Genomic DNA, 27698 nt, shown 5'->3' on the forward strand with positions numbered 1-27698 from the left:
CAGACTGCTGTTAACATGACAGACAGAAAGAATGATCATGACTCCTTTCTTAGATTAAGCATAGAAACGAATTTAGCCTCAGTAAAAGGTTTCAACTTGAAAGTCTATTCTGAAGAGTTAGTAAGTTTAAAAGGTGGTGGTATGGGTGTTTATGGATATGTGTGTGTGTGTGTGTGTGTGTGTGTGTGTCTGTGTGTGTGTGTGTGTGTGTGGAAGGTATTCTGTCAATGTCCATGTGGTAAATTAGGGATAGTGATCAAAGACAACAGCCCTATTTAGCCACAGTAACAGTGGCCTGTACATCTGTCCTCTCTAAGCCAGCTGGGGAATGGCAAATGAGAGCGAGATATCCAAGGAGAGAGCAGCACTACACAAACTATCCAACATAACATAACATAACATAACATAACATAACATAACATAACATAACATAACATAACATAACATAACATAACATAACATAACATAAAATTCTGTAACATGCTTGAGGAAAGAATGCAGTAAAAGATCATTTACTTCATTAACAGCAGCAGAAATTCTTTAATTTTTAATTGGAATCCATCCCCTAAATGTCCCCTGAACACTTTGTATCTACTTTTCTTGCATTGTCTGAGCCAAGTGAAAAAAGTTCCATCCTAAACCAGGGTTTTGGATTGATGTACTGTGCGCTGACCTCAGTCACATTACAGGTATAATGGATGCAGTGGCTCTGGGACAATGAATACCAATAGCCCACTTCTAATATAGGGAGGACTTATATAACAGTACAAGGTCAAACCCGGACTGACTGCAAAAGAGCATGACCAGCCAGCAATAATTACTCTTTTTTAGTCTATTAAGTGCTGCAGCTCACACAGGGCTCAGGGGTATAGAACGTGTAGAAGATAAAGTACTGTTTATTTACCACTCCCAAAGGATTCATTAACATCTCTTTAAGTGGCATGAGAATGCAAGAGGAAGTAAACAGACCCCTTTTTTACTTTTTTGCTGGGACTGGATCTCTCCAGTTGTATGAATAAATCTGGCCTGACTTGAGTACTTTTTTTTAATGGACACAATGTTACAATCATATAAGCAGCTTATTAGGAGGCAATAAAGGTTAGAGAAAGGTGGAAAGATGGTCTTGTCTGAACATTATGGAAACTCAGTGGCCTTGCAACTAGGTTAATAAGAACCTGATCACAGTGGAAGGTGGAACAGTGTAAGTTAATGTAGTAGAATACTAAAAATTAGATGAAGTATTGAGTGAGACACTGGAACTGACCTTTGGCAAGCGTTCAGGATCACCTGGATGTCTGGGGATGACCTTCTGTAACCGCTGGAAGCCATAGTCAATGGTGGGCTCATTCAGTGCTGAGGAGGAAACACAAAACAGTGTGACCTAAAATCTTACAACCACCTCCATTAATTATCTTTTATGCAGTGCTGATTGAAAACAGTGAATGATCTTTACATTTCTACCGCCCAAAATAAACATGTAGAGAAATCAAATATGTCAAAACTGTAAATACAATGTCAGCTGAGGAATGGTCCCAAACAACCAAGCAGAAATACAGCAAGGGCTGCCAGGCAGCAGTTTATGAATAAAACAGGACTCCAGGAATCAATGTGTACGCCTTCTAACAGTTCATTCTGCTCCCTCTGCATCAGCTCACACACAGCATTCTATATCAGACATCAGCCTTCGCAAATGAAGCCCTCCCATGGAGGTTATGTAAAAATGTGCGCATGCTGTTTAGGATAACTGAACACACACATCTCTGCTGATGCTCTACTATGACAGATTTGCAGCCATTAAGAAATCTTAGGATTTTTAAAAAACCTTTTGATTATGTTCAGTATGACTGACTAACTGCAACCTGTCATTATAGCATGCGCTATTTATAAGTTGCTACAAAAAACGAAAAAAAAAAAAAAACCCACACACTCATGTTTTTGTCATAGGTGTATCCTTGGGGGAGCATTCTTTTGCCTTTTTTACCCAAAGATTTACCCAATCTTTTGCCTGCACTGAATTCTAACACTAACCGACTGTTACCAGTCCTTCTTTTCATATTCTTATATTTCCTTATATACGTACTGTATATAATTGTGATTTGTTACCATACATAACAATGTGTTAAGAAAGAAGTAACAGATTTAAGGTTAGATTTGTGCTTTACCTGAGCATAACTAAAAATGTTTGCTTGTATTACTCCATTGTATTTCTATAAAAGTCTATAGCCTTATTATCATTAAATTGATTCTGTTCAAGTACTCATTACAAATCACAAAATGACTCTTTGATTTGCTCAGCTACCAACTAAATCAATGCAGTTTGACTTTTTGAGTTAGTAAGGCTAGTACTTGACTAGTACTTGGTTAGTAACTATATTTAAAACATAAAACAAATTCTGTTTTCTATATGTATGAAAGACTGCCTACTAGTTTCTTACACTGAAGTAACTTTTATGACAAAACATAGTTTCTGGAAAATTCTGCATCAATTTAAATGTGTGGATTTTTTTATATGGACAGAAACAAGAAGAAACATAATTACTCACATTTTGGACTCTTAGCTCATAGATAGCAAGTGAATGCCTTCCAACAACTACTATATTCTCCTCCACACAGTCTAGTAAATAATTTTTGCCATGCTCCTAATAAATCTCACTCCTGCTTAATACATAAGCAATGTTAATCTGTGAAAATATTTGTAGGTCCAGTAATTCATTTAACGTTGTGATTTCTGTGGGGCAACACTTCAGTATTACAAGATTCCAGTCCACATAGATATAGGAACAGTTTAAGGGACTCTTGCTGAGAACACAGCAATAAGGCAATATTTAAAAAGAAACATGATCTGGGCGATAGAACCAAACATCCTGCTCGGTCAGACCACACGGGCCTCGATGCACTGTTTTTCTAACCTCCCTGGACTGAGAGCTACTTCTGCACTGGCACAATAGGCCTTTCTCCCCGATCAGCCGCTTGCTTGTGTTTTCCTATTGTGCTGCTAAATGCAGATCCAACACACAGAGTCCCCTTGTTTAATGAGTGAGTGAGAGAGAGAGAGAGAGAGAGTCCAACACAATTGAGTGCAAAATTTATAGGTATGGGTAAGAAAAGTTGTAAGAGAAGCTAAAGACCAACCACACTCACCCTTGCAAAAATTTTTTACTGGAGTTTATCACTCAATCATACAGGTCATCAATTCACTGTGAACACTGCATGTATCACTTAGTAAAGTGACAAAATCTGAATAGTAACCATTTAGACAACCATAATATCTCTGCTGTAGCATCTGCTGTTACAAAATCTCTGAAAATGTTTCTCTCTTTCTTTTTGGCTTCCTGCTGATGGGTCTTATTGAAAGCACTTAATAAAAAAGTTGTCAACATGACAGAGCAGCAGTCTGGTGTTTTCTCATTCAGTTTAAACACATGGTAATGTGCGCTTAACAGAGGCAGTTAGGGGACTATGTAGATACTGAATAAGGTGGATCTGTGGGTGCAAATGTTACATATTATAACAGCTTAATAGATGGACCACTAATTTCAAATGAATATTGGAAAACTGTGATAAATAAAATGAAGTTTAAGTAACTGGCATATCAGAACAAAGCTTCATTACGCTGTTACATTCTTATGTTTTTCTGGCGTTCTTTAGCCAGCTTTAGCTTACTTTGGCTCTCAATCTGATTGTGTCTGAAGTTGAAGCATTAATAGCAATGTGTGGACTATTTAGCCAGCGTTAGATTGTTCAGATGAAGAACAGAGCAAGACAGAGTGAATTTGTAGAAAGCAGTGTGTCTCTGTCTTGACTCCCCTGGCCACCCTTCTGTTTGCCCCATAGGCCACCCTTCTGGTCATTTCCTGAGGGAGCGTACTCAGCTCTCTGCAACCTCCACAGCTGTAAGGACAGACTGAGGGCAGCTTTTCCATGCAGTGGAGTGTAGTCTGAATCCTGATCATCACTCCTCATTACTGTGCAGGAAGAGCTCCAAGCAGCAGGTGGGAGCTAGCACTTAATGGGTATTAAAGTGGAGTGAACAAACGGCTCTCAGCCTAGATCAAGTGTCTACGTTCCTGCTCCTAGATAGCTGTAGGAGTCTGAATCCAAATTCAACACACCTGATACAGATAATCAACAACTTCATTAGCTTACTAGATCAAGAAGTGCTGGATTAGGTTTGGAACAAAACTCTACAGGAGAGCAGCTTATGTTCATATGAGCTTATGTTCATATGGAGCCATAACCTTTTTAATTACAATGCAATAAATGTGGCTAACAACACCTAACAGTGTTCAGAGTTTATGACAAATTGCACATCTGAATAGCTTCCTGATTGAACCCCAGCATTAAGAAATGTGAAATGAATCATGACACCGCTTAGTCCCACAGCTGCTTGCCCGGCCTCATGACTGACTGAGTGTTTACAAAAGTTGCCGAACAAAAACTGTTAAAACAATCCAGGTCCCATGATGGAGAACAGAGCATAGCTATCGTCCAGGGAAAGAAAAACAAAAACAGCCGAATGTGACAGAATGATGCAAAGCCACCCTAAGGCTGATAATACATCATATCTAAATAGACTTCCTGTAATTAAGCCTGCGAGAGGTTCAAGTCAAGGATTAGGAAGTGTGGTCCAGGAATCAGAATGTGGCAGGCCATGGGTGGATCAAACACTGAATGGGGGTTAGCGGATAGCAGGAATGGATGAATAAATGTATAATGCTGGATGAAGAGAGAGAATGGCTCAGTTGTGTGTTTAGAACAGGGTTACGGTACAAAGGGACTACTGTACTAGAAAAAGGCATGTAGAATTCACATCAGCCTAAACTAACATGCTGCAATATTTATTAAGACCATGGCTAGTTTGCTTAGCCTTTCAAATGTGTATAAAACCTGTAGAAAAGAGCTAGCCTGGGATTTGTAGAGGCTGAGATCTCCAGAGATAGATTAGGTAATGAAGTGATAGTTGGTAAATGCAAAGTGTGTGAGACTCAGTACTAAGTGTAGATACATCTCCTTTAAGACAATATAATGAGACAGGGCACCAGCACTACTGAAGGAGGTGTTTTAATGTGCTGATATATAGATGGATGGTGGAGATCTCTAAACTGTACTCTACTGCCCTCTCAGACATCTTCACATGTTTACTCCCCCTCATTGCTATTGATTTCCACATTCTGTACAATCTCCTCACCAGCCAGGCTGATAATGCAATCTCACTGAAAGGAGGAGAGAGGGAGGAGAGAGGGGAAGGGAGAGAGAGCAGAGAAATAGCTTGAGCATGTATTGAATGGTAAAAGAAAAGAAGAGGAATACTGTGTTCCTCATTTGGCAACACTACACTGTACTTTCACACCCAGCATAATAGTGATGAGACACTTCATTAAGAAAGTCAACAATATTCTAAAAAAGGGTCAAAAATGTTGACAAGCAATGAAAACAGGATATGATATTTATGAAACCCAAACAAAGCCAACATCCATATAGAGCATAGCAATAGTCCAGCTGGAGAAACCACACTCTGGAGTCTGGTTGTTTCCGGTTCCTCTGTATTTCTACACTTTTCCCCAAACAACACTGGAGAACAGCATCCTTCATCTGTGCCCTTGTTTATTTTCATACATTCGGCTGAGGAACTTGAAATACGTAGTGTACATATTCCTCTAAGCTCACTATACAGACTGTGGACCAAAATAACAAATATTGGAGATATTGGATATTCACCAATATACAGAGACTTGCTTTCATTGCAGTATAAGTCTCCCTTCTCTGGTTTCACTCGTCAGGGTGGGGATAATAAGATTATGTGTGATGTCATAAATAATAACTCTAACATTGAAACCAAATATTCTGAATCAATATAGAAAAGAATATCCTGGGCATACTATACTGCCTCATTATGTTTACACAATGTAATCAATATAAGCAAATATAAAGCTGCTTACTGGTGCTGGTGTCTTGATAATCTGCAAATTAAATTTACTGCCACTTGACCTGACAAAGTGGTGAGGGACAAAGTTGATTCCTTGGACCAAAGGGAGAGAGCTATTGACTGTCCAAGATGGCCGGTTTTGGAATAAGAATGGTGGAAACATATGAACAATAAATATATAAATGAACAAGAATCACTGCTTGAAGGATTGTGTGCAATCACACAGATCAATGCTCATCGAAATTTCATGAAGGCACAGCCAGATCGCTTCATATTTCACAATAATTACGAGAGGCCTGCAGGGGTAGATTGGCAGGGGAAGAGATACTCAACCTAAAGATAAAAGATAATCTGAATAGATCTGTCAGGACTGGCCAGTCAAAGCATTAAACTTTGATTAAAATCACACTAATTCACAGAACTCTCAGAGACATTAGCCATGGCTAAAACGAATGGCTTCTTCATACAACCTTTGCAACAGTGTAGTTCTTAGACTAGCCACTTGCTCTGACTTGTTGGTGGTGAATTGAGTCAGGTGACCAGACCTAGTATCCAGCTGTATCCCTGATTGACAGAACAGAGAGGCATGCTGGGTAATTGGTCTTTAGCGGAACCTTTTAACAGGCACTTGTGGGCTTTGTACAGAGCTGTTAATGTCAGGGTGGTAATGTTATCTCTTTTCTCTCTCTCTCTTTTCCCCAGAGCTCTCTCTCAGGTGTGATCTCATACGCTGTGGATGGGAATCAATAGGCTCAGTGGCAGTGTGTTCGATGCCTGCCTGAATTATTGCTTCATTTTTCTCCCTATATAGATGAGGCCTGTTTTTCCCAACCCACCCCACACTGGGATCAATATCTTACAATCTCATTTTTATCCATTTTTCCATAAAACCAGTGATTGTGTTTGTTTGGAAAAGCCGACAAACTAAATAAGGTATGGCTTTAAGAAAGGGGAAAGCATATATGAGGAACCTGTGGACATAAAATGGATGACTTGTTTTCCTTGATCCTGAGTAGTGGCTGCTGTAAGGCAAATACATTTGTGTGAAATGGCCCACTGACGACTTTATGCTGTAAAGCAAACCAATTTCACTATGTCTTTATGGTGACAATTTTCACATGTCAAGCATCAGCAATTTACTAGGAATGGTTTCCATTGATCAAGGAGCATAGCGCCATTTGTCAATTGAATTAAAGAGCCTTATTATCAAAACTGAACATTTACTCACTATATCTCAAAAAAATTCTGGTGGCTAAACACGCTGGACAAATGCTATCTAACAAATCCTTGGTAACAGAATGATTAGAAGCATATTCATGGTCAGTTAAACTGGTACACACATTTGACATAAAAGTCAAGGAATATTTGTGTTAATAGCTGTCATGATAACCATCAACACCTTTGCTTGGAATCCTATTGTTTTTAATCCTATCTACAATAACATAAGAGTCAATTAAACCTAGTAAATATTTCACCAGACTTTTTTGTCCAGCTCCATTTTAGTCTGGGTCAAAACCTTTGTTCTTCCTCAGTTTCAGTGAATAATGCTTCCCATAGTCCTCATCATTGGAAGGGAATTAGAGAACTTCCCCTAATGTGATCCAGCAGAGTCTTTTTAATATCAGGCCTGATGGGTGCTGTTCAGCCCACTGGCCTGCATACTGAGCAGGGAAGAATTGCCTGCTGAACCTCACAAGTGATTCATCAACACCTCCAATCTATTGGTCGCGCCGAGCGCACACATGCCTGTTGGGAGATAGTGTTATAACTCTGCCTCCCACTGCATGGAAATGGATGGAAAGCCTTTTCGACTAATGATTCAAATGTGGCAATCTTGTACAAGGTAATACGCAACCAAACATGGAAATGCATTTTTTGCTGATGGAGTGAGGGAGAGTGAAGGAGAGGAATGATTCAGTCCTCTTATCTGCTGAATGCCATGCAGGAAGGGTAATGTCCCAGATGGAGAGGGCTTAATTGTTTCTGATGATAAATATAATTGCATGGAGCCCTTGGATGTCTAATTGCAGAGAGAAGTGTCGAGAAACTACTTACACAATCGCTGTGCTTTCTTTATCATTAGTAAACCTTAAAATTCTGCAACCAATAAAAAAGGAAAATGCTGGTCAAGATTTGTTGGACTATATCTGAGGCTCAATTATCCCTCTTTGCACATATGGGCTTCCATTTTACTGCAAACTCTTGTATTGACCAGCATGTGCCAAGAATTTGAGACCCCTAAAATGACATCATCCATTATCTGGCAGGCTTTTGAGAAATCCATTACCCGAGTGGTCTCCGGGTTCATAAGCAGACACAGCAGTTGGTGCCATAATGCAACTGGATCATCTGAAGCCATCACATGCCACTGAATTCTAAAGTAATACGTTTAATATTAATCTTACGACCAGAGTAACCAGAGCTCTTTTGTAGTGTGTATATGAAATTCAATTAAAGGTGTTCACAATGAGCACAGCTACTGATACACTCCAGTGTGGTCCTCTGCTGTTCTTCAGGTACAACTCCACATTTCCGCATGGTCGTGTGGCGTACAAGCATGGCAGCATCGGTGCACCATTGATTTAATTAGGTCTCCATTTCCTCTGGCTGACAGAAGTTGATTAGAGGCGCCAGATGTCCCATACGTAATTCTGTTGCCAGCTGCCATGCAGTCCGGCCAATCCTCTATGATTAGTACCCACTGGCAACTGGGCATGGCCAAGGTGCCAATTGGAGCCAGGGGAGAGGAACGGCAGGCTGACACCCCAAACACTGCACTGCACACCAAGGGGGCTGCTGGGAGATGGGCACCAGACAAAAAGGAAGACTCACATGTTTTATGAAACAGTGTCAAAGTGAGAGAAATTTCAGAACAGAAATTCCTCCATGACTGTTTTCTAAAACTACAAAGCACAGTGGAGTATGACTGGTACTGCTCTATCATAGCTAACAGCTTTTGCAAAAAAAAATCTCAATCTTAACAGACTCTTTACTGAAAAAGCAGAGGAACAGTGATGTGAAAAAAAGGCTGGTCATCTAAACTCTGCTTCAGAGTATCGTGAGTATTGTGGTTTTTGAGTCGCAAAATGTTTCACTTCATGCTTGGCCATGTGCTTAGGGAATGTACTATGAAGAGAGGCCAAGTTTAGTGCCATAAACCCAATGAGCACTCTCATTCACACACATGAATGCGTAGGCACAGACATAGACGCATGCTGAGCAGACAATGGCCACAGCTGAGCACCCTTTAAATGCATTTATGAAATCTATTTTTCATACTTATCTCCTGGGCGTTAAAGCTTTAATTACTTTAATTGCAAGTTGCAAATTAACAAACACCCTCTTAACAACACACATATTTCCTCCAACCAAATGCCATTATTAAGCACTTTCATGAGGAGTTTTTTTTTTTTTTTTTTTTACCTGTGTAGATGAATCTGCCTGGTGTTCCTTTACAGAATTGTTTGCTCTTATAGGACAGAGTAACTTCGACCACCCCAGGGATATGCCTGGGGGGAGTCTGTACCCGAATGGCATGAGGTGTGATAAGCTATTAGAAAGAAAATGGAAAAAGAAAGAATCAATGACAAACATTTATAATACTCGATATATAACAATTCATTATTATTACAAAATAATTTACTGCTAATAGCCTATTACTCAGATACCACTGGAAAATTTCCCAATATTAGCACACACTGTTTTTTTATTCCTCTTAAAACACAGAAATTTGCTAATGATTACAATTTTATTTTCATTAAAAAAAACCCCAACACATTGTATATACAGTTTTTATCTAATTCTTTTTACATTAAATTTTTTTGGAATGTCCCTACAAGAAGTTCTTTACATAATACATTATACATACACTATAGTGGCTATAAACTGTTGTTCTTTCACCAACAATAACACCAACAACAAATAATAATAATTAAAAAATGCAGCTTGTCATGTTAAACAGAAAGTGGACAGCTGCTCTGTATTCTTATACAAATAGCTTCATCTCAGCACTGACACTGGAAAGCTTTTTTTCCAATGCTTCTGTTGTTGTGCTGTTTAAAAATTAGGCTCAGTTATAAGTCCTGGTGAATTATAAGCTACTTTAATAAAAAAAAAATAACAAGGTAAAACCTGTGATTCTTCCTGCACTTATCACTAGTGTAATCTGGATTGAGATTTCAGAACAGTGGGGTAAATTTAGATAAACAACCCTTGCTGCCAAGAAGTATGAAAGTAACAGAAGGTTGGAATTAATTACATATAACAAATATTACATTATAAATACATGGCTACAATAAATATATTGTCATGTGCCTGCGCTGTTTGACATTCTTTTTCAACCGAAAACGAAGCGTTTCATTACAAATGATATAATAAGTAATAACCTGAGTGCAAATTAGAATCTTAAAAAAATTTACATGAATTTCAGAAATTCAGTATTTGTTGCTTCCATTTTTGATTTAATGACAGTGTGCACTCGAGCTGTTATAATCTGATGATCATATTAGATCGAATCCATCAGCATGACGTCTGAACACGTGCTTCAATGAAATGGGATAAGACTTACTGAAAATCTGACCTTTTGTACGAAGGAGTTAAACATCGCAAAATTTGCTTAAATTTAAATAGTGACCTAGAAATTCTGAAACATGTTGAATATTGAACAGATAAAATGTTGAACATTTCCTTATTGGTTTTACAATTTGAAATAAAAATTGAAATTGTTTATTTGCAGAATTTTAATATGGTCTCTGACTTTCAGACCCCACTGTATAGTAAAACAATCAAGCCTTATGACTAATGAAAACACTGCATGAGCAGTGAGTTTGTAGATCAGTGACACAGAGGGAGATTCTGATTTTTACTCTCACATCATAATTCTGCAAATGAATCCTCTATGCTGAAGACACTACTCAGTGGGTCAATCAGCAGGACAGAGGTAATGTGTCTGGGTGCATTACCAGAGTCAAAATTGATGTCTTTTTTATTAGAATTAACATATGGTACTCTATCAGGCATCGGCATGAGGTTATACACGTCAGAATGTTGTCAGTCTGATGATGAGGATGATAAAGTGCAACATAATGAGACTAAATTACTTACAATTACACTGAACTGCTTTTCATTTGCTGAATTCTTTTCTTGCCTTTTCTTGATTCCCATTTTCCCTACATCATTCTTGCATGCATTGCTGTATGTGTTATTCAGTGTGTAACGTGATGTGAGCAGAATGTATTTAGGGTTGGATAAATAGACAGCTAGCTGCTAGCTACTTTTGCCTATTAATGATTAGAGGTAACATAGAGACTTTAGCAAACATAGAAGACATTAAAAGTTATAAAGGCAATTATGTCTCAGCTGATTTGTGAGTGATTATATAATAATTATTAAAACTCAGTTAATGATAATATGGATAATGACCGGCAAAAACTGCTGTTTAATAATTAGTATGAATAATTGAACGTATTGTGCCAAGAGGACTGACCTCGCTCCAGACAAGCATGGTGCCAAATATGACCTGCAAGCCATCAAAGAAGTTATCCCCGATGATGATAACAGTGGCTCCTCCTGTGGTCCAGCCCTCACTGGGACTGATGGCTTTAATGCAGGGTGTGGCTGCTTTCACAATGGGACAGAGAGAGACAGAAGGAGAGAGATATTTGACTTCACTTAGACACTGTACAACATACCAGATACTATTAAAGAAAAACATTTATGTCAGTTTCACTTGGACTAACTGTAGGTCAGAGTGAAGTCGCCATTTTTGCACCAGGGACTTAATCTTCTAAAATAAAATGATTGGAATCAAAGCATAAACCATTTAAACATGAGCCTCCGCCATTCTGATGACAGACACTCTGCATAAGCTGCATGACAAACCATAAAAAGGGGAAAATATCATTCATATTACCAATGTCACACACTAAATCCGTGAACTGCCTATGAAGCATGCCAAAAGTCAAAGTAATTGACACATCTTTTCTTGATTATGGGATCAGATTTATGGGGCCCATTTGGAAACTGAGGCTTCAACAACCTAATGACAACTGACAGAATCATTAAGGCAGTCACATATGATTATTCTGAGGCTGGTCCTTTTGAAACAACCTCATACGCTTCATGACACTCTTTTGCGATTGAGAGATGGCCTGCACTTACCAAGCATCAATTTAAAACTACACTACACAAAGCTCTAACCTGCTGCTTTACTATATACTCCTGCTTTGGTGTTACCGATAATATACCATGGTTAAACGGCAATGCACTCATCACTTTCCACCAAAGACATGACACCAGGCTCTGCGGGGTAAACTGTAAACGGTTTTATTTTCAATCAAAAGTTGTGCAGTGGGAGTGTTGAGAGTGGACAGGAATGCGAGATGAAGACAAGGACTGTTAGATGAAGGAGAGGAAAAGACTGTATATCTGAAAGCTGATATTCCCACTCAGGTTTTGTTTTGGGTCTGGGGATAATTAACGAAATCTAATGGTCTTTCAAACAAAAACAAAAAAATCAGCTCCTCTCTTCTCATGCTCTGTCAGTGATCACGTCACAATAATGACCCTGTGCCCCCCATACCCAAAGGCTGTGAATGCTAATTTGGATGATTATATTTATTAAATATTACCTCGACCCATGCACATAGGGAGGGCCCTGTGTGACTGCTTGTTTTATGACACTCATGTAAATGTCATGAGATCCCAAGTCTGTACAGGAGTCGAACAAAAGGCCAGCCGCTGCGGGACACACTGGCAAAACAGCAGCAGGCCATCAAAATTCAACACCTTAATAAGCCGCAATTTCATTTCACCATGTTGAACTTTGGCTCACGATCCTGAGCTTGCCATCACACCGAGGGCACTTTATTTGACTAATTACTGCTTTTCTAGGTTGGGGGATGGGTGAAGTAAGGGAAGATGATGGAAAGAAGGAAAAAGATAGGAGACATGTATTTAGAGAGGACAAAATGGTGTTTCTTGGGGGTGTCTGCCTGAGTCAGGGGAGACGTGCATGTGTCAGGCTGCTTTATTAGATTTTAGTGTTAGACTGTGCTCTTGGAATGCAGCTGGAAAGTGCATTTTGCTCCCTGTTGCTGCGCACATGCGCGGGGTGATTGCAGCTACATGGCGTAATTCAATATGGTGGCTGCACTAAACTGGGGGAGATAAAGAGGTACGATGCAGCAATCTGTGATGGTAATCTTGGCTTGGGATGACTCTTTTGCAGTGCTCTGAAATTGTGCATGGATTAACCAGATGGTGTACTGGGAATCCATCTGATAGGATTAAACTTTGCTGCCTTCCATTGCCGCCATCTGTTCCCCTGCGCTGTGTACAGAACGTGCACATGCACACTAACACACTTGAACACTCGTGCACATATCCAGAACAGCCACATAGAGTGTTTATTCCACTGAATTTGTAGCCTGAAACTGACCAGGGCAGCTTTTTCCCCCTTCCACACACAGTCTGTGCCATGGCCTTGGCTCTCAGTGTCCCACTCTGTTTTCACAACCTCCAGCTTAAAGACCTCACTGCACAGACTGCCTCTGAGATGGCAGCCTTGTTAGCCAGCAGGGAATGAGAATTATGTTTCCAAATCAATGCAGCACTGCACAAGCTGCCCTGAGCAGAGTGAGTATGAGAAATACTTGAGAAGCACACTGTTTATTGTTTGACCTCTGAACCATGACCAAATGTTATGGGTTTAACTTAATTAAAACAAGCCTTTAAGTGGAGAGCTGACTTTTTGTGGCATTCAGACAATAATATGCATCTTTTCCAGAAAGTGTACATGCTCTAACTGTCAGAGAAACTTAATTGCTTTAACAGAAAAACTCATTAGTATTCAGTAGTGGTCAGTATTAACATTTCATCTGTTACATAGTGTAGAAATCTGATCAATATATACTTTTCTTATATACTCCTAAGCAAGTATATGATTAATTTAGATTAGTTTCTAAAAATCAAATCAAATCAGTTCCTGTCTCTGATGCTATGTTCACAAATACAGCAATTCACAGCAACAAAACAAGGCAAATGAGGTGTCCAGCAATGCCACTGAACAGACCAATGAGGAAAATGTTTGTTTTCTCTGTTTCCAACCTGTTCAAAAGCCAAGGCCAAGAGCAACTGTAAAGATTTTTTATCAAGAATTCTATTGCAATATATATTTCCTCTTTTTTTTTTAACATTCATAACCTGTAACTTTTATTCCAAATGATGTGTGGTCATGAATCAAGAGACACTCCTGTTAACCCGATCTGCAATGAGCGTAGTCATGACTGGGAACATAATCATCTCCACAGTGGTGCCTAGAGCACTCTGGCCTGTAGGAACACTTAGAGTGCTTTCTTCACATGCAGCAATCACTTTTCTTACTTTTCTCCATGACTGGTTAAGTGGGTAATCTGTAGATAATAACATTTATAAACTGGGTGTTCCTGTAGCTGCTTTGTGCATGTGTGTGTGTTATGCATAGATGAGGCAGAAGGAGAACCTTAGTGGACTACTTAGTGGCTGTTTAAAAAAATACAGGAAGCAGTAAAGGAGGAGCAAATTTCATTTAATTTCAAATTGAAATTCATGAACTACAGGGAACTGTATGTGTAGCAGGTGAGTACTTGGTCAGTATATCCTTTCAAACTTGGGCATGTTTTATTTAAAGGAAAGTGCATTAAAAAACCTAAACACTGGAGTTATTAAATTTAACCAGATTTTTTTTAGAAGTTGGTGAGATGATGAGTCTAGCGATTATACCATGGATAGGTTGATTGTTTGTTGAAGTTTGGTCATTGTTCATGTGATGGAAGCGGGGGAAAACCTGATGTTTTTACACTGCTGTTTTCTGGAGTGGCAGGTAAGGTTGCTTCTGCTACATTAAAACTGCCACAACCACAAGGAAATCTTTTTTTCTCTTCACATAGTCAGGTAAAATTTGTGTGACACAAATATACTCACCATGTTCTAAGTATGAGGGGGTTCCCTCTGAGGGGTCCAGTCGGCGAGCCCTGCGCCCATGTTTAGAGTTGTTGTGTACGAACATGTTATCAGAAACAGCCAGAACATGACCATCCACACTGACCGTCGTAGAGACCACCACCTGAAGTCCAACAACCAGACATATTGATACCTCCTAATTTAAAGTACAAATCCTCATTTACCATCTTTACCACTCATATTCATAGGACATTGACAACTGTATGTTAAGACACAACTGTATGTTAAGACTGTTTATAACTCATTGGAAGCATAGCTCCTTTCATATAATTCTTAACTCAGCAGCTTCCAGAGGTTTTATTCTCAAGAGAAAGATGCCTGATATGGACCCGTGAGCTTGGTTTAGCCAAGCACTGATTTTCTTTCTCTTGGTTATGTACTTATTTTGCCTATCTTGTCATTCCATACACTCTTTAACAGGTATTTGCACCACACTCTACTTTCTATAATAATAAATAAATATACGAAATTATGTGGAAACTGATCACTTACTTCATTTAAAGTCTGCAGAAATACAAGCCAGTACAAGTACTCATTAAACTTGACCACAAAGTCATTCTGTTTGGCATTAGTGCCTCAAATAAAATGAACAATCAGAGTCAGGGATCGACAGGATCATTAGTGTACAGGCTGAAGAGTCAATAACACATTATACATAATATTACACAACAAGGCAGTAGGACCTCAAACAGTGTTCCTAAGAAGTTTCAATATATTTTACAAATCTGAAACACACTGAGGGAATAACAAAGAGTATAAAGCATATCAACAATCATATTAAGAATGATAATGACCGTTAAATAAATAAAACAATTAGACATACTGCAACCATGATTCAAATTTTACTCACCTTTTCAACCCAATTTTACAACAGTATTTTATCTCAAACAATCTTTGAGTAGAAAAATGTTGAAATTTTAATAAGCTTAAAATATCAACTCTGTCTATTTTATTTATTTGTATTCATTTGCTCACTTTCATGATGGATGCCAGAAATGGATAGTGAAACAAACACATTTTTTGCCAAAAACTGTGTTGGATGTATTTTTACAGGTGGGTGGAGAGTAACAGAACCTTCATTGCAACTTACAGTACAGAACAAAATAAGTATCCACTAGGCACTTTGCCAATGAACAAACATTAATATATAAAATTCCTAATGTCCATGTTTACACAGTCACGGGATTTAGTGTCACTTGTTACCTGGAAGCGTCGCATGTCTCTTGGGTTCCCCGCGTTCTTTAAACAGTTCTGGTTGCACTTCAGGAAGAACTTTAAGAAAAATCTGAAAAGACACAGAATAGCAAAGTATATTATGCCAGGGGTTGTGTAACATCATTGCACTTTCAAGCATCAGCTTCAAATCTATTCTGCATGACACCCGATGAAGGAGTATCAGCTAGAAGAAAATAAGAAAAAAGTGTCTTATCCTTAATCAAATAAGCAGTAGCCAATTTACAGAAAGTTTTTTTTCATGTTCAATCATTATTCAGCATTGGAGATTTTGCAAAAACATTGCTTTAATTCATTTCACTTCAGCATCTATTATGTCTTTAATTAAAGCTTATTTTGAGGAATATTTTTGATCTTCTCTTCATGTCTGTAACAGACAAGGTTTTCCTTGCAGGCTTTATGTTCTCATGTTCACTGTAAATGAACCAACTAGGTTTTTTTTTCTCTCACTTGGTTTCTTCATTATTTGTTTCCCCTTTTCCCTTCCATGCTGCACCTTATTGAAGAACCAGTGTGTGTTCCTCCACCTGCTGTTTTAAGACACACTCAATTATGCCCTATGGCAGATCACAGCCATGGCTGTCACATGCCACCTCTTGTGCTGTGATTACTTAATATAGCAATACAGAAGTCTCAACATCTCCAATTATTTGTACACTAACAATACTTGGACTTCACATATGCTCAAACATACCTATAAATTCACATACAAACAAGACATGTATGCTTTATTTTTATTCAATGTGTGTACCTATGTGTGTTGATGATCAGCTTTTTTTTTGTTTGTATGTGACTTGCATCGAAAAATTGCACTGAATAATTTCCTGAGAAAACATGAGAAAGAAACCTTGAGAGGTTTCAGAAGGAAAATGATCATCTTCTGTGTGACAGAAGATTGTAGGAATATAAATCTTTACTCTCCTACTGAAAAGTCAAACAGCACTAAGTGTGTTGAAAGGATGTTCACAATGAGTACATTATCAGTCCTAGAACAAGGACAGGGAAGCATTCAGGGAATAAGACTAAAAGTTAATGTAAGCATTAATTACACTTTTAATATTACTGATAATTTATTTATGCTGATGTTTGTTTATTTTAACAAATGCTATAAATAGTGTTAGTTAATGGAATCTTAATGTAAAGAATTGCCAAAGACTTCTATATGATCAATATGATGGAAATCCATCGTGGTGATGTGGTAAGTACTTTGAGCCATGTGTGTGACAATGTGTGTGTGTGTGAATGTGTCCACAAAGATAACTAAGCGCAGTGCTGTTTAGGTAAACAGATTCTTCCCTGAGGGCTGCCTGTATTAAGGCCTGCAGCCTTCTCTGATATCATTTACTGTAAGGGCTCTAAACCCCACAGTGTTCCTGTCTGAATCTAAACTGCTGCCGCCTGTCTGAGCTCTCCATGATCTCTCTAGCCATCTCCCACTCTCGCTCTCAGCTGCCCCTGTGTGTCAGTAGCACAGAGAATGTGACCCATTCCTTCTAACACTCAGCTTAACCCCAACACTCATATCACACACTCTCACAGTCCTACTAAATCCCCTGTAAAAACCAGGGTGTGTAGACTATAACTTTCCTACACCTTTGTGTCTCATGCCTGCAGTGTTTACACACACACTAAAGGGCTTTATTCTACACTTCAGAAACAAGGAGTGCAATATATATATATATATATATATATATATATATATATATATATATATATACCACTGATCTCTGCAGCACTGGAGAGTTTCACATGTCTAATGTTTATTAAAGTGCACACTGTCCCTTTCATAGGGAAGCAATTGGATGGCAGTTTGATTAAGAGCACTTCAAATAGTGGACGCTAAATGGGGTCCAAGGTTCTGATAACAGGAAAGAGCTGGACAACACAATGTGATCTTCTAAACATGTTCCTCTACCTAACATATTCATATTCATATATAGTATGCAGCAGATATATTCTGCAGTACATAGTAATATTGACAGCTATGAGAAAGAGAATGGTATACGAACATGTGAACAAAAGGAAGACCTGCTGAAGAATACATACAGAAAGAGAAGAGAAAGGCAAGCAGGAGGACATACACCTATAGTCGCAGGAGTTAATATAATCCTCAAACATTGACCTTTGACTCAGGGTTACATCTGTATGTGCTGAGATATTGAACTTCACCTCTAATTGCTTTTTATGCTTCACCAAGGCTTAAACATAAGCATTACATCAAAGCAATTTTACACTTTACATACTTTTCATGCTAAATGAAAGTAAATAACAGTTATTAGTGTTGTCCTTCAGCTGCTCCCTGTTTGGGGTAACCACAGTGAATCATCTGATCCACAATATTTTTAATTTGGCATAGGTTATATATTACATAGGCTGGATGCCTTTCCCTCCCATTTTTATGCAGGCTTGGGACAGACACTGAGAGTTAACCCCTGGCTAGGTTGGTTCCCTGGCAGGATCCTGCCTCTGAACCTTAAAGAAGATTAAAGAAAATAACACTAAATATTTGGTTGTGTATACCTTGCTTACCATAACTGCATTAAGCCTGTGAATTGGGGTAAAGATCTTTGGCCAGTCAAAAACCTTCTGATGAAGTGCTTTGTTATGTTGTCAGTGTTTTGGATCATTGTCTTGTTGCATGATGAAGTTCTTCATAATTGATTTGGATGCATTTCTCTGTAAATTGGCTGACAGAATGTTTCTGTAAATATCTGTATCCACCATTTTTCACAGAGGAGCTTGTTTGTTATGGATCATCAGCAGATCCTTTCTTTCTCCACTCTTTGGCCTTTCTATCACTTTGATAGAGGTTAATCTTGGTTCCAGACCATTTTTAACTCATATCTGTATTTCTTTGTATTTCAGATCTGGCCTTCTGCTTCTGGCTGCTGCTGAGTTTTGTATCTTGCGTCATGATCTCTATTTTTCAGCTCTTAAAAACTTCAAATGGTTCATTGTGATACTTTCACCCATCGAGGTTGTTGGTGATTGGGTTTGACAATTAGCTGCTCTTGTTCTGTCTATGTCCACTGCATATGCAATGACTCTGATCAATTTTCCCTAATTTTCAGCTTGTTTTTATCTCATAGACAGCTCTCTGGTCTTCATGTTGGTTTATCCTTTTTTAACAACAAATGCAGTCTTCAAAGTTAAGTTCTGGCCTCAGCCCAAAAGTAGACATTCAGAGCTATTAATTGTTCAAAGAATCAATCTTACAGGACACATGTCAGAAGCATCTGTCAGTCAAATATTCCAATATTTTGATCACTTGGAAAATGGGTGGGTTGAAACAAAATGTGCCATGATCTAAGCTGTTTAACACATCTAGATGTAAATATAAAATTAAATTAAAACTGAAATTCTGATATATTGTCCCATATTCATGTTATATTGTCTCAGAATTGGACTCGTCATTCTAGAACTTTTGGAGTAGACTGTATATAGACACAAAAAACACTTCTTTAGCCCATATAAAACAAATCTCTAAGTTTTTTTTTAACCTGATCTGATTTGTTCTTAAATGCACATATAACAATCCAATACATTTTAATTCCTAAGCTCCTCTGAATAACTACTGTCTAGCTGCTTAAAGAGCAACCATCATTCTTTAAATTGCTTGCTCTAGCTGTGTGGGCTGTGAAGAATGAATGTTAGCAGAGCAGATAGAAAGCATGTGCTAATCTAATGTCAGCACTAAATGCAGCAGTGTGGCATTGGAGCATGTGGCATGTGTGAGTATGGTGTTACCCACACCCTCAGTAAATGAGACCAAGTTGACGGCACCGGCCATCAATTATTCAGAGGCTGAGATGGCAATTATGGCACTGAGCACAACCAGCATGAATATTTTATGAAGGTTAACACAGAGTGAGGGGGATGCAGAGAGAGAAAGGGAGAGAGAGAAAGAGAGAGAGAGAGAGAGAGAGAGAGGTTTAGCCCTAAGAGACTCAGTGTTACCAAGTCTCACCATGGAGAGTACTCAACTTGCTACTCTCCTATAGCTAGATATCCTTCTTCATCTTCATGATCTCAGTCTGCCCTTCTCTTGTCACCTTGCACCACTCTGTCTTTATCTTCATTGGCTGTTCGTCTAGGAGTGATCTGCATGAAACATCTTCAAGTGTTCCTGGTGTAGTTAGGCACTCAGCTCTCCATTACTCCAGTGCTGTGGGCATGGCAGGAATGCTGCAGTTGTTTCAAATGTGTCATGCAGGTCGCGGCTAATTGAGTAACAGGACACCAGGCTGAAGAGTGATGGCCTAATCTTTGAAGCAACAGTGTCAAAGCTTGCCAGCCACACTGTGCCTGCTGTCTGCTCCTGGTGACTCTTTGCCTTACATAAAGTCCCTCACTAAAAAAACACATTGCTCACACTTCAAAAATACATGCTACCTGTGCCTTATCAAGCAGGCCAAGCATACACATGACTAACAGCATTGAACTCTGATTCAATTCAGCCAAAACATAGAAGTAAACATCAGGAAATGATAACACATTAGAGGCAAAACTATATATACTATAAGTATATATATATATGTATATGTACACTATATGCATGTGTGTGTGTGTGTGTGTGTGTTTGTGTGTGTTTGTCTGTGTATATATACAGCACAGCAATGTGACAGTTACAATGTCTTTCCCTCCCTTCCCCCCTTTTGGAAAACAAAAAGCAAGCATGGGGTGCTGACAGCTCAGAAATTGCTTACAGTACAGATTTCCGAAAAGATCTACCCCAGGCAAAAAAGTAAAAATATCACTGGCTTGCTTAGCTGGTCTTTCAGATGTCTTACCCCTCCTTCTCAAGCCCCCCTCCTTGCTATGGCTGGATTTCTGCACCGGCCTGCGAGTTTGGTGCCAAATGCAACCCAAGAACTATTTCAGAAAAAAAATGAAGAGAATTCGCTTATCATAACACATGAGGAAAGGAGCTCTTGCTTAGCTTTCCACAGCTGAATCCATGTAACAAATACTTGTTCTGACCAGCTTTACCACAGAGAGAATTTGTACTAGCGAGGGGTCATGCTGTGTTTTCTGTGAAACATTCTTTAGAATTGCAACAACTGAGAAAGCATCATTTGAATGACTTTGATATGAAAACATTTCAGAGAGCCAAGAGTAGGTTAAAGTACTAAAATGCTTAATTAATATTCCATGTTTCTAGAAAATAACATGGCTCCATTTTGATGCCGTTCTCAGAACAAGATTTTAACTTTCAGTCGTTTACACACAGCCCTTGAGCTTGAAAACTTGTTTGCTTATCTCCATCATGTTACTGTAGCCCTCCTCTCTGTGTTTTCACATGATCAATCCAGTCCTTATGTCATTACCTCCTCAAGTGCATCGATTTAAGAGGGAGCATGTGAGAGACAAAGATAAAGGAGAATGACATGACGGGGACAGAAAGAATGCATGGAGTGAGAGCGATGAGTGAGATTTTATATCAGACAGACAAACTAAACCCTGGAGATGAGTGCAGTGTGGCTGGGCGAATTATTTTACATAATAAACGCTTCATATTCAGGCTTATAATTGATAGCTGAAGTCAGGCAAGACAGCGTAGCCGCCACATTTGGGCTTTGGGAGCTGTCATTCAGAGGCGAGCTGCTGGAGGAGGAGGGATAACGACTGTCATCTGACAACTGCCTTATTTAATTCAAACATTACTGCTAACATTAGTGATTACAAAGCCACTGTGTCCTGAGCAGCCATGTCACAGTGCAGTTTAGTTAATTATCTTGCTTAAAGTTACAGCAGCTGCATGGGTTTGCTATGTTAGGAAATATTTTGGTATGGCAACACACAGTACTGAAGCAAAGTTAAGAATGTGATAAGTCAAAGGCTTGGAGAGAGAGAGAGAGAGAGAGAGAGTGATTTTTTATCTATTGAAAATCCTACTTAACAGCTGTTTAAGTCATTGCACATGAAACACGCCTGACTCAAGCTTAACCTGGGTTGTAATTGTCAAATTAATGATAGATTACAGGGTGCATTACATGATGACCCAGCTTTAACTTAGCACATGGAAATAAATATGTTTAATCTGCAAATGATCCTAGCATTTGCATGATTACATTCCAGTAATTCATGCCCTAGCCATCATTCAGAGATCACACAGACTGCAGAAGAAACTCCCTTTAGTGGACTGTAAACAGCTATAAATATGAGGGTTAGAATTGTGAAGAAAAGGCCATTTTACATAGGTTTTAAAAGAGAGACAGAGAGAGAGAGAGAGAAAGAGAGAAAGAGAGAGAGAGCACCCTCCTGTATATTTCAGAAGCTGTAGGCAAACACCTCAATAATTCATGGTGTAGAGATTGATTTTTTTTCCTTTGGCGAAAAGCAGCAGATGTGGCGGGGGCTGGGAGGGGTGGTGTGGTGTTTGGGGGTGTTGGCGCTAAAGAGTGTGGGATGATGGGGAGGACAACACTGGGGGTTAGCAGCTAGAGAAATCATTATCTTGCCCACTTATTGTGTGAACAATGGAGCTTTAAAGTGCTCTTTCAAATTACCCCAAAGGGTAAAATCACACTCTCTTGCCTTGGAAAATGGCTAATTTATGTTTGTAAAACAAACCTAATTGATCCTTCTTTCACTGTCTTGAGTGAAACAGAGCAAGAAGTGGTGAATGCAGCAAGAAAGGGGTGAAGCAGTAGGATGCTTACAGTCAGAGGAGGTAAGGGAATAATGATTAGAGATACGAACCAAATGACCTCCAGTGAGGTTAAGCTTGGGAATCTGCTTAGCAAAAGGAATTTTGGAAAATACATGCTGATTTCAGGAAACAAAAAACATGTAAATTTAAAAAATACAATTAAGCACCTTGATATAAAATCAAGAGACAACTTATTTACTGTAAGCGGACCAAGAAATGACGATGCCAAAGAAACAACTGTGAGTGAGCAAGATGGAGAGAGGGAGGAGAAAGTTGGCTAGTCGTTCTGCGTGTCTGATCGAGTCAGCTCTGTGTGCCTCTGATATGATGGCAGGTGAAGCTTTGAGCGTGAGGGACAACCTTTTGTCATTGCGCATACTCACAAATAATTCATTCCTTCAGAGTGGAAGGGGAAGTGTATTGACATGTACCACTTCTACTTTCCTTCACCTGTCTCTTTCAGGCAGGACGCAAAGAACACAGAGACCTTTTCACAGAAAACAAGTAGGCACAGGAGCTCTCTTTCTCCTACTACTGACCTAATTAAAGTGGCGCATCTCTCACTTCTCTTCTCAGCCTTCTCAAAGGTAAAGAGACATAAATAATCCTTGTCGTAACCTACAGTCTGAGACTGATGCTTTGCCATTTCTTTTTTTTCCCCCAGTAAACTGCAGCATTTGTACAAAGCAAAAGAGTTTGACTGGTGAGTTTTAAATGTCACAGAGGTAGCAGCCAAGCCTTTTACAGAAGAAGCACTCTGCTAGGTACAGATGATGAAATGCCAGGGTACCATCAGCTGCCTTGTTATAATTTAATGTACACTTAGCCTCAATCCACAACCAAGAACTTTTGTTATTTCTAATGAAATTATTATCAAGTGCAATCTCTTAAACATTATTTTCAGTAATACAGCTGGAAAGATTGCTCTTAGTATAGAGAGGTGAGAAACGTAATATTTTGGAAGATTCCTAGAGACATTTTTGAATGAAATCCTGTTGTGATCTATATGGGAATTCAATCTGATATTTTTAAGAATCCTAAAGGTGCACAATAAAATAAAAGTTGAGTCCAATAAGATTCTAAAAATCCAACTGAATATCTAATAGGATTTTTGGAGAAGGGAACTGTATGATCCGATTTTAACTAGCACTAAATTTACATTTCATTCATGGATTTGGTGTCTTACATCTCGTTTTATGCATCTTAGCAGTAGAGGGTTACAGGCCTTGCTCACAGGCCCAAAAGTGGCTGCTTGGTGGCCCTGGGATTTGAACTCATAACAACCTTCTAATTGGTAGTCCAACGTGGTAACCACTGAGCTAGCACTAAATTACAGAAGAGGGTGCAGAAGAAAAACAATTTTTAATGGAACAAGAAGAGATTTTTTTAAATATGTATGATATGACTGTTTTTCTAATATCACATTTTATTGACTAGAATTAATCTAGAGATGACAGCTGAAGTGAAAATAAAACAAAAGTGACAGGAAATGATGCTGAGAGAATGATGGGGAGAGCAATGTGTTTGTGGTTGTAGCTGTGTACATCACTGTGAGTTGGAGTGTCTCTCTTGCCTGCTAATCGGCTCCCTGATAATTTATTATTTAAATTATATTAGGCAACGATGTGCAGTCAAGCGGAAGTGGTACAAAACTGCGGCATATTGATTTTAACAGCGTGCTGTCTCCTGTGATTTGTGGCAGCTCACGGCTGTCTGCGAGTGACAGTCTCGGGATCACAGGGACAGGATGCCACTGCGCCACATGCTAATGTGCACTTTAAACATTTAGCAGTAGGAGGTGCTGTAATTGCTTTGACAGCAGACAGGTGACCAACATAGTGTAACCTCTTCTGTTCTGTTCTGTTCTGTTCTGTTCTGTTCTGTTCTCTTCTCTTCTCTTCTCTTCTCTTCTCTTCTCTTCTCTTCTCTTCTCTTCTCTCACAGAGAAAATCTGTTGGTCTCTTCTTCCTCTCTCATGAAACAAGATGATAACTCTCTTCATGTCTCAATACAATGTGTAATTAGCTGTGGATGAAGGTCATTAGAAGAAATGGTTCACATACACAGAATAGTTGTGCTGTTGCTGTGATGAAGCCATCACCTTTTCATTAGTGTTTTCGTTAACCACTAGTTCCAGGCTGTTTTGGAGTTAGCGTCATTAGCCTGGAAGTGCTGGGGATATTAGTACAGCAAATTGGTACGGCTTTCTATTGGGTTACAGTGCAAAACATTCTTCCTTCATAAAATGAGAGGTGAGCTTTATTAAATTAGCCTCCAAAGCTCATGGAGTAAATGGCTGCAAATGAGTGGAGTCTGGGTTCCATGCCTTCCAGCACAAATTTACCAAAATGATTATATACCCTGGCCGGCAATGCAGCCATATTTTAATAATCTCACTTTCTTGCTTTCATTAAATTAAAATAGGGATTATGTGTCACTTTGGTACAATTAAACACACAATCAACCCCCACAAAAAAGATGAAAACATCAGAGCAATAATAAGCTTTAAGTAATCCCTGTAGCAACCAAAATTATTATACCGGATATAATAAACAGCTTGATAATTGCCAGTGTTACCGCATGCTCAGTTTGATAATTCTGATCTATGATACGAGCCATCATCACAATGAAGTTCTGCAAAGCAAATGGGAGAACAAACCTGTGCAATAAAAGAGAATGAAAAATATTTTGTATGACGGATGATGGGACAAGACAACATGAAAGAATGTAATAGTTTAAAATGTGGCTTAGACAAGTCATCTGGAGTTTATTGGATCAGACGATCACAAACAGCTTGGATAATTGTACATTTTGCTTGAACTTAACCACATTTATCCGGTGCAATATCAGAAGAGCAGTATTAAGTCCAGCACCACTGTCTGTCAGTTTGATGGAACCACAATATGGCATGCTTAGATTTATGTTTTGGCCTGTAAATGCACTCAAAAGTGATGGCATGTCACATTATACACATAAATATGACAAAAAAAGAGTATTATGAATGGTTAAAACAAAACAAAACAAAAACAACCTACATAAATGTATGCATGTATGTATATATGTATGTGTGAGTGTATGTATGTACTCAATAAAATAATTTTAATGAACAACATTGCTTAAATTAAGGACTGAATTTTTGTCTGTAAATTTAAGCTTTACATTTTTACATAAAATTATGAATTACATTAAAGTGATTAATGTGATAATTACATCAAAGACTATTCTCTACTCAAAAAACTATCTACCAATGTAAGTAGGAAATGGATTCAATGCATGGGAATTTCTCAGGACAGAAAACACAGCACTATGAAGCACATGCACATCATCACTCAGCTGTCCACAGGTCCAGCACCAGACTCTGACTGACCTCAGGGGAGGCTTCTAATTCAAACCACACACTCCTCTTGCAGTCCACACACTCCTCCACCACTACAGCTATCTCCAACTGATCTTCCTCTAGTGAAGTATGTCTTTGCAATATTTCAAAGCTTGTGTCTCATTACAATAGCCACCAACAGTAGTGCATCCCTCCAGTAGCTGTCATATCCCTTCTTTATCATTGGATACTGTCTGTTTACACTTTGTTCCCATACGCCACTTTCCTCCTCTCTCTCTCTATATATATACAAGAATTAGATCTTAATGAGAGACATTGTTCTTAAAGATTGAATATTTTATGTAAATTTAAACTTTTTTATTTAACTTAATGAATTACATTAAAGTGATTAATGTGATAATTACATCAATTACATTCTCTATTAAAAAAAATCTGGCAACCTTAGTGTCTTGAACTACACACAATAGATTTGCATGATCTGAATGGGAAGGCCTAGAAAATCAGTGTGAGTTTGTGTAAATCAGCTCGAAATATACCTAACATCCCTTACATAAATATTCACATAACTTTTGAACTTAAGTTGCCAACTGTAAATACGGCCCATTGAGAGCAGAGGTTCATTAATAAATAGCAGCAAAGGGCTTTTCAAATGATGCTAAGAAAACTTTAAGCACTGAGTATCACTGTTTGGTGTGTTTTTGAGTGTGAGGTTTGGGTTACAGTGTAAAGATTTCTGTATATTCAGACAGCAGCTTTATAAAGTTAGTATAAGAGAAAGTAATTATTCTCTTTGTACTGTAATGTTTTTGGACTTGAGTATATTGCATTTAGTTTAGTTATCATACTGTATATTTATCCACAAAAACTGTGTAAAAAACCCTTCTAAATAGTAACATTTCATTAGAAATGATTTTCATGTTGCTTATCATCACAGCACTAAGTACAACAAAACTCCCTCATCATTTATCTCTTTTATTTTACATTTCTTTTCTTAAATTATTTGCCTATATGCTATAAATTATGTAAATGACAAATAAGTTGCCATTTTTCTCTAAATTATTGTAATTAATGTTAAGATCTGTTATTAAAATTAATCTTAAAGGTATTAATAGAGCGTGTCTTGTCACCCAGGCAGTGTGCTGTTTAAAGGGCTTATCTGATCCATATTAATGGCACTTGAAGAATGGAGTTAACCTGAATGAGCCATCCCTCTCACCTCTCAATTAAAAGCTCTTACACACACACACACACACACACACATGAACACTAAAGCGGTGCTTCATCTCTATTAGCCAGGAGGCATTAGCTGGACTCTTTCATTATCCAATCAGACAGAGGTTTCTTTTTGCATCTTTTTCCTGCCTATTTCCTTTTGGTTCTTTTCTGGCGGGCTGTATAAATAGCTAGGGCAGGATGAAGTCATTCCTCAAGCACTACTGGCAGGCGCTTTCATTATTTACACTATTTACTTGGGGAGGGCTGAGTCACGGCACACCGCGAGATTTATCCGCCTGAAAAATGGGTTCCGCCATGTAGATCATCCTCTGAAC

The 27698-nt window shown here is 38.6% G+C and overlaps 1 protein-coding gene across 6 annotated transcripts in view; it reads right to left on the bottom strand.

The window, feature by feature from the left end:
* The window catches only part of ebf1a (EBF transcription factor 1a), a 103544-nt gene that overhangs the window by 16364 nt on the left and 59482 nt on the right, over positions 1-27698 (bottom strand). For 3 of the 6 annotated variants that reach the window (XM_058397903.1, XM_058397901.1, XM_058397905.1), the window contains exons 7-11: positions 16130-16211; positions 14888-15029; positions 11412-11545; positions 9350-9476; positions 1265-1353 (exon numbers count right to left, since the gene is read on the bottom strand). In XM_058397903.1, the coding sequence (XP_058253886.1) occupies positions 1265-1353; positions 9350-9476; positions 11412-11545; positions 14888-15029; positions 16130-16211 (574 nt within the window). The remainder of the gene's footprint in view (positions 1-1264; positions 1354-9349; positions 9477-11411; positions 11546-14887; positions 15030-16129; positions 16212-27698) is intronic. The other 3 variants (XM_058397904.1, XM_058397902.1, XM_058397906.1) reach the window with 1 other exon arrangement.

This window comes from Hemibagrus wyckioides, linkage group LG08 (genome assembly GCF_019097595.1).
Source record: "Hemibagrus wyckioides isolate EC202008001 linkage group LG08, SWU_Hwy_1.0, whole genome shotgun sequence".
Lineage (NCBI taxonomy): Eukaryota > Metazoa > Chordata > Actinopteri > Siluriformes > Bagridae > Hemibagrus > Hemibagrus wyckioides.